This window comes from Poromitra crassiceps, assembly GCF_964638095.1.
Source record: "Poromitra crassiceps genome assembly, chromosome: 2".
In the NCBI taxonomy this organism is placed as follows: Eukaryota; Metazoa; Chordata; class Actinopteri; order Beryciformes; family Melamphaidae; genus Poromitra; species Poromitra crassiceps.
This window is the reverse complement of record NC_139624.1, coordinates 84,861,457-84,872,108: the sequence shown is the minus strand read 5'-3', so window position 1 is coordinate 84,872,108 and position 10,652 is coordinate 84,861,457. Positions and strand designations below refer to the sequence as shown.

The window sequence follows — 10,652 nt, the reverse complement described above, 5'->3', positions numbered from 1 at the left end:
TAATCAATAAATCCACCACGTTACATGACTCCTTAAGTTCTGACACAATATACACAATGCTACAAGCACATTGTTTTATAAATAAATAACGTCAGAGCTTATCATTACGACCAAGTAGAAAATTGCTATTTGGTCGACTATTTTTGCACACGTATGATCATGACAGCCATTGTTGGTTTCACAGCTTGTGTGTAGACAGCACATGCACTGCAGTGGGGCTTTCATTTGATTCACTATGTGGTAGATGGGTGGTAGCCTCCTATTTCCAAGCATTTTTAGCACTGGTCCTGCGCCCAGATAGCCTCAGTCACCGCAATGTAAACACACATCAAGACTTTGTCACAAATTAAGTCAAGTAAAAACACCACACTGGGTACTCACACTCATGGCCAGAGCTCTATTCAGAAAAACAAAACGTGTTCTAACATCCAACCTGAGCAGTTAAGACTAAAACAAACCTTTTATTCCATTGTTCATGCTCGGTAATCACATTTAGGTGCCTGCTGGTCATTTCTCTACAACCATTTGAAAGCTGCAATATGTTAGGGCATTTAGGTTTGATTACTTATGGCCTTGTTCCTCCAGGAATGTTGTTTGCTGGCTGTGAAATCCTCTTTGGCTCCTAGTTGTTTGCACTCTCAAAGAACATGAAATCCTGTAGAAAGCAGGTCAGAAAGCAAAAAAGAGAGAGAGAGAGGCGTTATAAAATGAAGCATTGGAATGACAATGCTCTAATTCCTATTTGCAGGTTTGGGTAGAATGTCCTCATGATATCAATATCACTGTCAAATCAACTGTAAAAGCACATTAGAATTGTGGCAATAAAATGTGACTGGTGCTACTACAGTAGCTCCAACAAGCTGCTTTGTATTCAGGGTGATTTTGGAGTTTCAGGTCATATTTTCCACAAAGTGTAGGCTAAGTACTAGCTACATGACATGTGTAACAAGCAGCGGAGTGCAATTCATCATTCCCAGCGGAAAGGGGGTCATATGAGGCTACTGCAGCTGTTGTGGCCACATTTTTAGGAGCTCAACTACTGCTAAAATACGGTGTGAAAATCCCTAAAACTCATAGCCTTTTAAAAGTGCTAAAATTGCTGTTTCCAATTTGTGGACACGTTGATTATATCCAACTAAAAAAACAGAGAAAACTATTGCAGAGGATAGCTGAATGCCACACTTACAATGAGAAAGCATGCACCAATCATTACAGCCTTCATTCTCACATCCAGGTCCATGGGAAACTGGATGCCAAAGTTGTCTGAATCCGTGAACGCCTCCCGAAGAAGTCCGGTCCACTGCTTACTGATTTTGCCAATCTTACTGACTTCATCCATGGTCAAAATCTAAGGAAAGGGCACAGTAAAGAACAAATGCTGAAAGGTGTTGCATTAGGATACAGAGCAATCCCTAGACTGGTTTGGTTTTATTGGAGGGAGATCATAGGAGAATTCATTCAGTATTTTGCCCACTGACACATACGTAAGAGTCCCTGTTGTGACTTCAAAGCAGCTAGGGGGGATTTGCCGTCGTGATGTCATGCTTCATTTCCCCCCCCTCTGTGTCTTCTGAGAGGTCTGTATCACTGACCCCTCTGTGTCTGCTGAGAGGTCTGTATCACTGACCCCCCGCTCTGTGTCTGCTGAGAGGTCTGTATCACTGACCCCCCGCTCTGTGTCTGCTGAGAGGTCTGTATCACTGACCCCCCGCTCTGTGTCTGCTGAGAGGTCTGTATCACTGACCACTCTGTGTCTGCTGAGAGGTCTGTATCACTGACCCCCCCACTCTGTGTCTGCTGAGAGGTCTGTATCACTGACCCCTCACTCTGTGTCTGCTGAGAGGTCTGTATCACTGACCCCCCCACTCTGTGTCTGCTGAGAGGTCTGTATCACTGACCCCCCACTCTGTGTCTGCTGAGAGGTCTGTATCACTGACCCCCCACTCTGTGTCTGCTGAGAGGTCTGTATCACTGACCCCCCACTCTGTGTCTGCTGAGAGGTCTGTATCACTGACCCCCCCCTCTGTGTCTGCTGAGAGGTCTGTATCACTGACCCCCCGCTCTGTGTCTGCTGAGAGGTCTGTATCACTGACCGCTCTGTGTCTGCTGAGAGGTCTGTATCACTGACCCCCGCTCTGTGTCTGCTGAGAGGTCTGTATCACTGACCCCCCGCTCTGTGTCTGCTGAGAGGTCTGTATCACTGACCCCCCGCTCTGTGTCTGCTGAGAGGTCTGTATCACTGACCCCCCGCTCTGTGTCTGCTGAGAGGTCTGTATCACTGACCCCCCGCTCTGTGTCTGCTGAGAGGTCTGTATCACTGACCCCCCGCTCTGTGTCTGCTGAGAGGTCTGTATCACTGACCGCTCTGCTCTGTGTCTGCTGAGAGGTCTGTATCACTGACCCCCCACTCTGTGTCTGCTGAGAGGTCTGTATCACTGACCCCCCACTCTGTGTCTGCTCAGAGGTCTGTATCACTGACCCCCCACTCTGTGTCTGCTCAGAGGTCTGTATCACTAGCTGTGTTTCCATTACAGTTTTTCGCAAAAGAATTGCGATATTTCTACAACTTCGACAATGTACAATTGCGACTTGTAGGCGTTTCCATTGAAGTTGCGTTTGAGTGATTCCCCGTTGCAGCAGCTGCCACAGTGATTACGCACGGGGATCTGCCCCATATCCCGTCCCCTGCATGCTCAAATCCAACCAATGGTCAATGCAAATCCCAACATGAAGTTACAATGCATATAAACGAGCCTGATTATCAATTCAAAAGAAAATGAGTCGCAAAATGTTGCTGGCTGCGTGAATGCAGTCAGCGCGACAGGCAGAGGAAAAAAGGTAGCCTAATAGCCTACAACTGGTCCGATTTAGAGATGGAGGGGGGAAAAGGCTGATTTGGTTCTATAATTGCACCTGAAACGTGTGCAATGTATTACTCACAGTCACTGTATTCACTTCAGACAGCACCACCGCACCAGTGTGTGCTTTTCATCCTCTCATCTCGCCGCTGTGCCAAATGCACGCACACAGGCAGCCTGCTGTCACCATGGACCGATTTCTGCCATTAAACATTATCTAATTTGCCCGGCTACGCTTTTGCATAACACTCGTCTTTCTGCTAGGTAGCGTTGCTTCAAAGTTTTCCACTTGCTGCGGAGGTTTTGACACGGCTTATCGAACCTTACTTACCAAACTTATTTCCCGCTCCTTTTCCAAGGGATAATATGGGTCACATGACGTGCAAATGCGAAAAATGTGTTTCCATTACACTTTTGCGATAAACTTCTATATCGACACGTCTGAAAAACCACCTCATGAGAGCGAAAAAACTTTTTGCGATATTTGGGAGGTTTTTCGAAATTCACGTGTTTCCATTACCCAATTTCTATTGCGATATTTAGATTTTGCGCATTTCTGAGGGTAATGGAAACACAACTACTGACCCCCCACTCTGTGTCTGCTGAGAGGTCTGTATCACTGACCCCCCACTCTGTGTCTGCTGAGAGGTCTGTATCACTGACCCCCCGCTCTGTGTCTGCTGAGAGGTCTGTATCACTGACCGCTCTGTGTCTGCTGAGAGGTCTGTATCACTGACCGCTCTGTGTCTGCTGAGAGGTCTGTATCACTGACCCCCCGCTCTGTGTCTGCTGAGAGGTCTGTATCACTGACCCCCCCCTCTGTGTCTGCTGAGAGGTCTGTATCACTGACCGCTCTGTGTCTGCTGAGAGGTCTGTATCACTGACCGCTCTGTGTCTGCTGAGAGGTCTGTATCACTGACCGCTCTGTGTCTGCTCAGAGGTCTGTATCACTGACCCCCCACTCTGTGTCTGCTGAGAGGTCTGTATCACTGACCGCTCTGTGTCTGCTCAGAGGTCTGTATCACTGACCCCTCTGTGTCTGCTGAGAGGTCTGTATCACTGACCCCCCACTCTGTGTCTGCTCAGAGGTCTGTATCACTGACCCCTCTGTGTCTGCTCAGAGGTCTGTATCACTGACCCCCCACTCTGTGTCTGCTCAGAGGTCTGTATCACTGACCCCCCACTCTGTGTCTGCTCAGAGGTCTGTATCACTGACCCCTCTGTGTCTGCTGAGAGGTCTGTATCACTGACCGCTCTGTGTCTGCTGAGAGGTCTGTATCACTGACCACTCTGTGTCTGCTGAGAGGTCTGTATCACTGACCGCTCTGTGTCTGCTGAGAGGTCTGTATCACTGACCCCTCTGTGTCTGCTGAGAGGTCTGTATCACTGACCGCTCTGTGTCTGCTGAGAGGTCTGTATCACTGACCCCTCTGTGTCTGCTGAGAGGTCTGTATCACTGACTCCTCTGTGTCTGCTGAGAGGTCTGTATCACTGACTCCTCTGTGTCTGCTGAGAGGTCTGTATCACTGACCCCCCGCTCTGTGTCTGCTGAGAGGTCTGTATCACTGACCGCTCTGTGTCTGCTGAGAGGTCTGTATCACTGACCCCCCGCTCTGTGTCTGCTGAGAGGTCTGTATCACTGACCCCTCTGTGTCTGCTGAGAGGTCTGTATCACTGACCGCTCTGTGTCTGCTGAGAGGTCTGTATCACTGACCGCTCTGTGTCTGCTGAGAGGTCTGTATCACTGACATCAGGGGCGGCTGTGTCTCAGGAGGTAGAGCGGGTAGTCCACTAATCAGAAGGTCGGTGGTTCGATCCCCGGCTCCTCCAGTCCACATGTCGAAGTGTCCTTGGGCAAGACACTGAACCCCGAATTGCTCCCGATGGCTGTGCTAGCACCCTGCGTGGCAGTTGTCCGCCTTCGGTGTGTGAATGGGTGAATGTAGGCACATTGTAAAGCGTTTTGGATAAAAGCGCTATATAAATGCAGTCCATTTACCATTTACCATGACCCCCCGCTCTGTGTCTGCTGAGAGGTCTGTATCACTGACCCCCCACTCTGTGTCTGCTGAGAGGTCTGTATCACTGACCGCTCTGTGTCTGCTGAGAGGTCTGTATCACTGACCACTCTGTGTCTGCTGAGAGGTCTGTGTCACTGACCCAAATCGCCTTCGCTGGCGCTGCTCAGTCTAATAAAACCTGCTTGAGCCACGGTCATGGAACAATGGGCACACTGTACCACACAGGAGCATGCCCCGCCCTGTACCACGGCTTCATCCGGGCCACACCCACCCCGCCCTGATTCAAAACATATTTCCTGCCTCACAAAAGACCGGGAGGAGGATCCCTTACAAAAATGTCCCGAGGGCCAGAGTATTACCGTGTCGTGTTATGTTTTCGCAAATTTAATAGGCTTCTGTGTTTGGATAAACCTACCTCAAAGTCAACATCTGGAAGGCAGCTCCATCCGCAGAAGGGCCCGTGGATCTTCAGCACAGGCTCTCTGTGTTCGTTCTGGATGATGAATTTGGGGGAGAACGGGTGCCACTGTTGTGTCACGTATCCCACTGTGTTCCCCGGGGGGGCCTGCACCTCCAGCTGAGCAGAACAGAATGTGAGCAGAAGAGAAAAAGCTTTTTCAATAAAGGGCACATAAAGCAGGAAGATATGGAGGTCATCATATTGGATATGGTGAACGGTAAAAAGTGGTGGTGCAGTTTGAAGACTTTATTTTTTCTCCTTTGATTGTACTTGGCCCATTCCGCCTGCTGTCCCCGTCGTTGCTCCAGCCCCTCTGCCGATCTGGGGAGAGTTGTCGACTAGCACATGCTTCCTCCGACATGTGCAGTCGCCAGCCGCTTCTTTTCACCTGATAGTGAGGAGTTTCACCGGCAGGATGTAGCGCGTGGGAGGATCACGCTATTCCGCCCAGTTCCCCTCCCCCCTGAACAGGCGCCCCAACCGACCAGAGTTGGCGCTAGTGCAGCGACCAGGACTCATACCCCACCGGCTTCCCACCCACAGACACGGCCAATTGTGTCTGTAGGAACGTCTGGCCAAGCCGGAAGCACCGCTGGCGGAAATTGAACCTGGGTCTCCACGGTGGTAGGCAAGTGCTTTTACCTCGACACCAATGGTTGTCAAAGTGGGGTCCAGGGAGCCTCAGTTAATGAAAAAGACCCTGCTGCCGTGAGCCTGTGAAGTTCCAGAGAGACGACTGTTTAGGGAACGACGGTTTAGGGAAGGGTAGGGTGTGCTACCAGAGGGAGCCTGTGAGCCTGTTTTTTCTCTTTGGCCGCATGTTCATTCATGAATGGTGACTGCCTGCAAAACAATGTGCATTTGTGTGCCATGTCTGTGTGTGTTGTGTTGTGTGCCACCTGCTGGCTGCTGTGCGTAGTGCTATCACTAATTGACTTTTTAATTTAATTTATTTTCACTATAATACCATCTATAAGTAACACAATGACAGAATGTATGACTATTTTGGTCATGGCTTTCATACACTTTCTGTAATAAAACATCTAAAAGCAGAAATCGTATCAGATGGGGGACCGTGGGACAAATTCTTCTCAAATGGGGTTCTGTGTGGTCTAATTTGTGTCAGTTTAGGCCAGGGGTCCTTGACGTGAAAGAGAACCACTGCTCTCTAGCCAGACGCCCCATGAAGACTTTAATTTCACAGGTACAATCCTATCATACCAATGTGAAGTCTCTGTGTGTGAGTGAGTGAGCAGAAATTGTGTTCGGCCACAGCTACGCCATTTTGATCGCGCTGAATCTTTTAGGAAGTGTAAAGAGCGCCTCTCTGCGTGTGACCTAACGGAGCTGGATTTTCGAATCAGGTAATTACGGACGACTAAATGGGGCAAAAATGGCTATTTAATGGCCAAAATGAGTCAACACAGGTTCAGCACCATGAATAGCTCCATTCGTTAGCTACTGATGGAAGACATCCGAGTGGGAGAGCACAGCTCAGCGGAGTTGGAATCAGCCAGGGAAGTGGACTATGAAAGCCCTCTGGGGAGAGAGAGGGGAGGCTGCATGCCAACTCTGTGAGCGAGGCCTGACTTAAATGGCCAGTCACACAGGGTCGGGTGTTCTGCTGGTGTGAGTGATTTTCCTAAGAGGCTCCCTCACCTCTTGTAGACAGCAAGGGAAGAAACAGGACATGCACTTGAGCGGCCGGGTGACCGTGATGATCTCTTGTCCAAAGTTGTCGACGACGCGGATGGTGAAGGAGCGCAGCGGGCCGCAGCACTGTCGGCTCAGACAGTCGTTCTCTTCCACAGCATAGAAGACGTTCTGGCCCATGGCGTTACGCACCTCGTACTTGTTGTTGCTCTCGAAGCCAACGAGGGCTGCGTGGACGGACAATAATGTGTGCAGCTGTTATCGCTAAAACAACTGCTTCAGCCATGATGATGTCTAACCCAATGGAACTAGCAGAAATAGCCTAGTATTTTCTCAGGGGTTATAACACGTTTACATACCTTCAATGAGCTCCACTTTCTGTTTGATTAGTAGTTGATCCACCTAGATAACCAGAAAACCACATACAATGGATTTTAAATCAAGGTGCAGTGCAATGACCAACTAGTCAACAGAACCATCAATCAACAGAATTAGAATTCCAATGTGCGTCCTGGTGTAAGTAATCTATACCCGGGTTTTAAATGAATGCCTTGATTGGTCGACACTATGCATAATCAAATGTCCCGTAGTCTGTCGACAACAGCCAGACAGCTGTTCTCCATTGTTTCTGGGTGCTGACGTTTCCAACACTGGTTATTTGTTCTAAAAGAGACATATTGGCTGCAGTAGAGGCACAATGACAGGAACGTTTGACTCTCAGTCAAGTATAAAACATCTAACCATCACAAACCAACATCATGCTCATTGTGTTAGAAGTCAATATCAAACGTTTCCCCCTGAGCAGCCAAGTTGTTCCTGAGAACTTGCAGTCATTTCACAGAGTGGGCGTAGTTGCAAAGGGAGTGAAGAGAAAGTTTATTGGCATACACACGCTCACACCCAGGAGCAGGCAGTCAAGCCACAGAGCAGCTCAAATAGAGCTGTGCTTTACTACTGTATCTGCTGCCTATGTTGATGGCAGTCAGGAAGGGGAAGTGACACATCCATTCCTCCCACCTATTTTCACTGCAGGCAAATGAATTGTTAACCTTAGTGGTTCTGGCTGTTTTCCACCACATACAACAGCACAGTACGACTCTACTCTTACTGGCCTTACTCGTGTCTACCTGAATAGACTGTCTGATTACACCGCAAGTTTACTTGCCTCCGCCCACACCTGGTCGTCATACGACCGCATATCCGCCCTCCGCTCATATATCTTCCCTCCGCCTTCCATTTGTATAAAGTTAAATGAACACAAGGAAATTTTAACAAACTGTAGATGGAAAATGAATGGCGGATGAAATCCCTCGGTTGAATGTTGAATGCAGGAGAGGACGTGACTTTAGCCGGCGTGACTTTGGTGCTGTCAGTACTAGTCACTGCGACCATACCAGGAAGTAGGCTATAACGTGTAACGTTCAAATTAAATCCATACACAGAACTTTTAAACTGGTTATGAAATACTGGTGCCTCTATATGACATACATTGGCAAATGAGAGACCATCGGCCAAGAGACTGGATATCAATTTGTTGTTATTTACATGCATGCACTGCGTGGGGGACGGGGGTTACGCTACGGGGAGAAGGGAAGCCACCAGCCCGGCGGCCACTCACCAGGAAAGACCGTGGCTTCGCTAAACTCCGGCCTAGCGGAGCCGACGTAACACACAACTACAAGGGCTTCCCGAGCAGCGGACTTTTTCTCTCTCAAAACAATAGAAAACCACCGTCATGTTAAGGCTGAGCAAGGAGATTGATTTTATTTCACCAGAGGCGAAGGCAGCAACATAAAAGACTGATGGAAATGACAGAAGAGAAGGCAAGTCCCACTAAACTGGTATCCAGCATTGACAGACAGTATCCAGACACAGTCGACACGATTCTGCCTGACCAATCAGTCGGGTCCACAGCCCTGGAACCCCGACAAAGCAGGGACTAAAACTAGCACGACTCAACCCGGGCTGTCCAGGTTTTTGACCGGTGAGACAGAAAAGCGAGTGTAGCTGGGCGGGGCCACGCTAATACCAGCGGTGGTAATGGGCGGTGGAAGTGAGGAAAGTGGGGTCCAGGGCGGGACCCTCAGGCATCCTTGAGGAGGTTCCAGGGTGTCCCCAGCAAAAAGAGTAATACTTTATTTTCACTAGAATTCCAACCATAAGTAACACAATGACAGAACGTATGACTCTTTTGACCATGGGTTTCACACACTTTCTGTAATACAGCATCTAGTGTGATGACTGTCCCACTCTCCTGGCCCTGTCTTGCAGGAGCCTGGTGTTTGGGTCGTTTGGCTGATTGGGTGCACCTGGCCCAGTGCATGTGCGTAAGCAGACCTTCAGGCGATTCATTCTCTCTCCCTCCTCTCCCCTCATATGTTACAACTAAGGAAGTAACAAATGAGGGGAGTCATACACCAAAGTAAAAGTTAAAACAATTTAATTAAACAAAAGAACAGGGAAAAAAGGTGCATTGGTGAGGAGGGAGAGAGACTGATGGTCTGAAGGTCTTCTTAAGCCCAAGGAGCGCACCGGGCCCAGGTGCACCCAATCAGCCTAACGACCCCAACAACAGGCTCCTCCTGCAAGACAGGGTTAGGAGAGTGGGAGGGTCGTCACAAAAGCTAAAATCTTATCAGATGGGGGACCCTGGGACAAAATCTTATCAAATGTCTGTGGTCTAATTTTTTGTCAATTTACGGGTCCTTGACGTGAAAAAGTTTGAGAACCACTGCCTTCTTTTTTGCTACTGGCTAGTGGACCATATGGCTCTTTTACTAATATAAATGACCATGTCCAGTCCATAATACGAGAAAAAAATTCCATTACAATTTACCTGAGTCAAGTATTCTAATCCCGGCGGACAGCCTGGTATTCCATCACTGGGCACTGCATACATATTCATTTTGTTGTGGACTGGAGGGCAACCTGCTAATGGATAAAATGTCATTGAACTCTCAAACACTCTATAAACTGGGATGTGGCGCCATCTGCTGCTTATTTAGGTGACACGCATAAACAACTGAAAACGCTCAGCAATAAAGCCAAGGCGGCGGCAGGTGCATAGTATGTCTGCCTATCTATCAATCCATGTTACTGTCCAGTTAATCCCACTGCCTGGAGTCCCACCTCGTAGCTACTGTGTGCCCATATGACAAGACATGTTAACATGCGCTGGGCTCGACTACAGCCTGGAGCGAGCTGCTGCAGACCTTACTAACTACACGGGGAAGATCACCATATTCCTGGTTATTATTTGGAAGTGAGACGAGGGCTTTAGTCGGCAATAGCCTACACCAACATTGGAAATCATCTTACTCCGCCAATGTGGTTAGCATAGTTCCTATGCAAATTCCCGTCTACAATAAGCTATGTAGGTCATATCGGTGCAGATCTCGATCACATATTTTGTAAATTTCTATGGTTTCGTGGCAACGGTGTTGTTTCATCTAAACGCTAATAAAGTGTAACGCCATGGTGTGGCTGGCATCATCATGGCTATTCACACAATTGCTCTCCAGCAAGGGAGCGACTTCTTACCGGGGATGAGCTGCATGTCACCCGAACAAAGTCAGTTATTTTAGATAGGCCTATCTAAATGCAGATTAGCCATACCACAGACAAAATTAGCATTGCACAGCGAAATAACGTTACAGTAAT

The 10,652-nt window shown here is 48.5% G+C and overlaps 1 protein-coding gene across 1 annotated transcript; it reads right to left on the bottom strand.

Annotated features, from left to right (window-relative positions):
- Window positions 1–622: 622 nt before the first annotated feature.
- Window positions 623–9,897, bottom strand: LOC310800776 (phospholipid scramblase 1; the record flags this gene model as incomplete). Its single annotated transcript, XM_083663344.1, has 6 exons — window positions 623–655; window positions 1,187–1,348; window positions 5,295–5,456; window positions 6,999–7,219; window positions 7,352–7,394; window positions 9,829–9,897. 6 exons carry the CDS (start codon window positions 9,895–9,897, stop codon window positions 623–625), a joined length of 690 nt encoding a protein of 229 aa, XP_083519470.1.
- Between the last annotated feature and the right edge of the window lie 755 nt (window positions 9,898–10,652).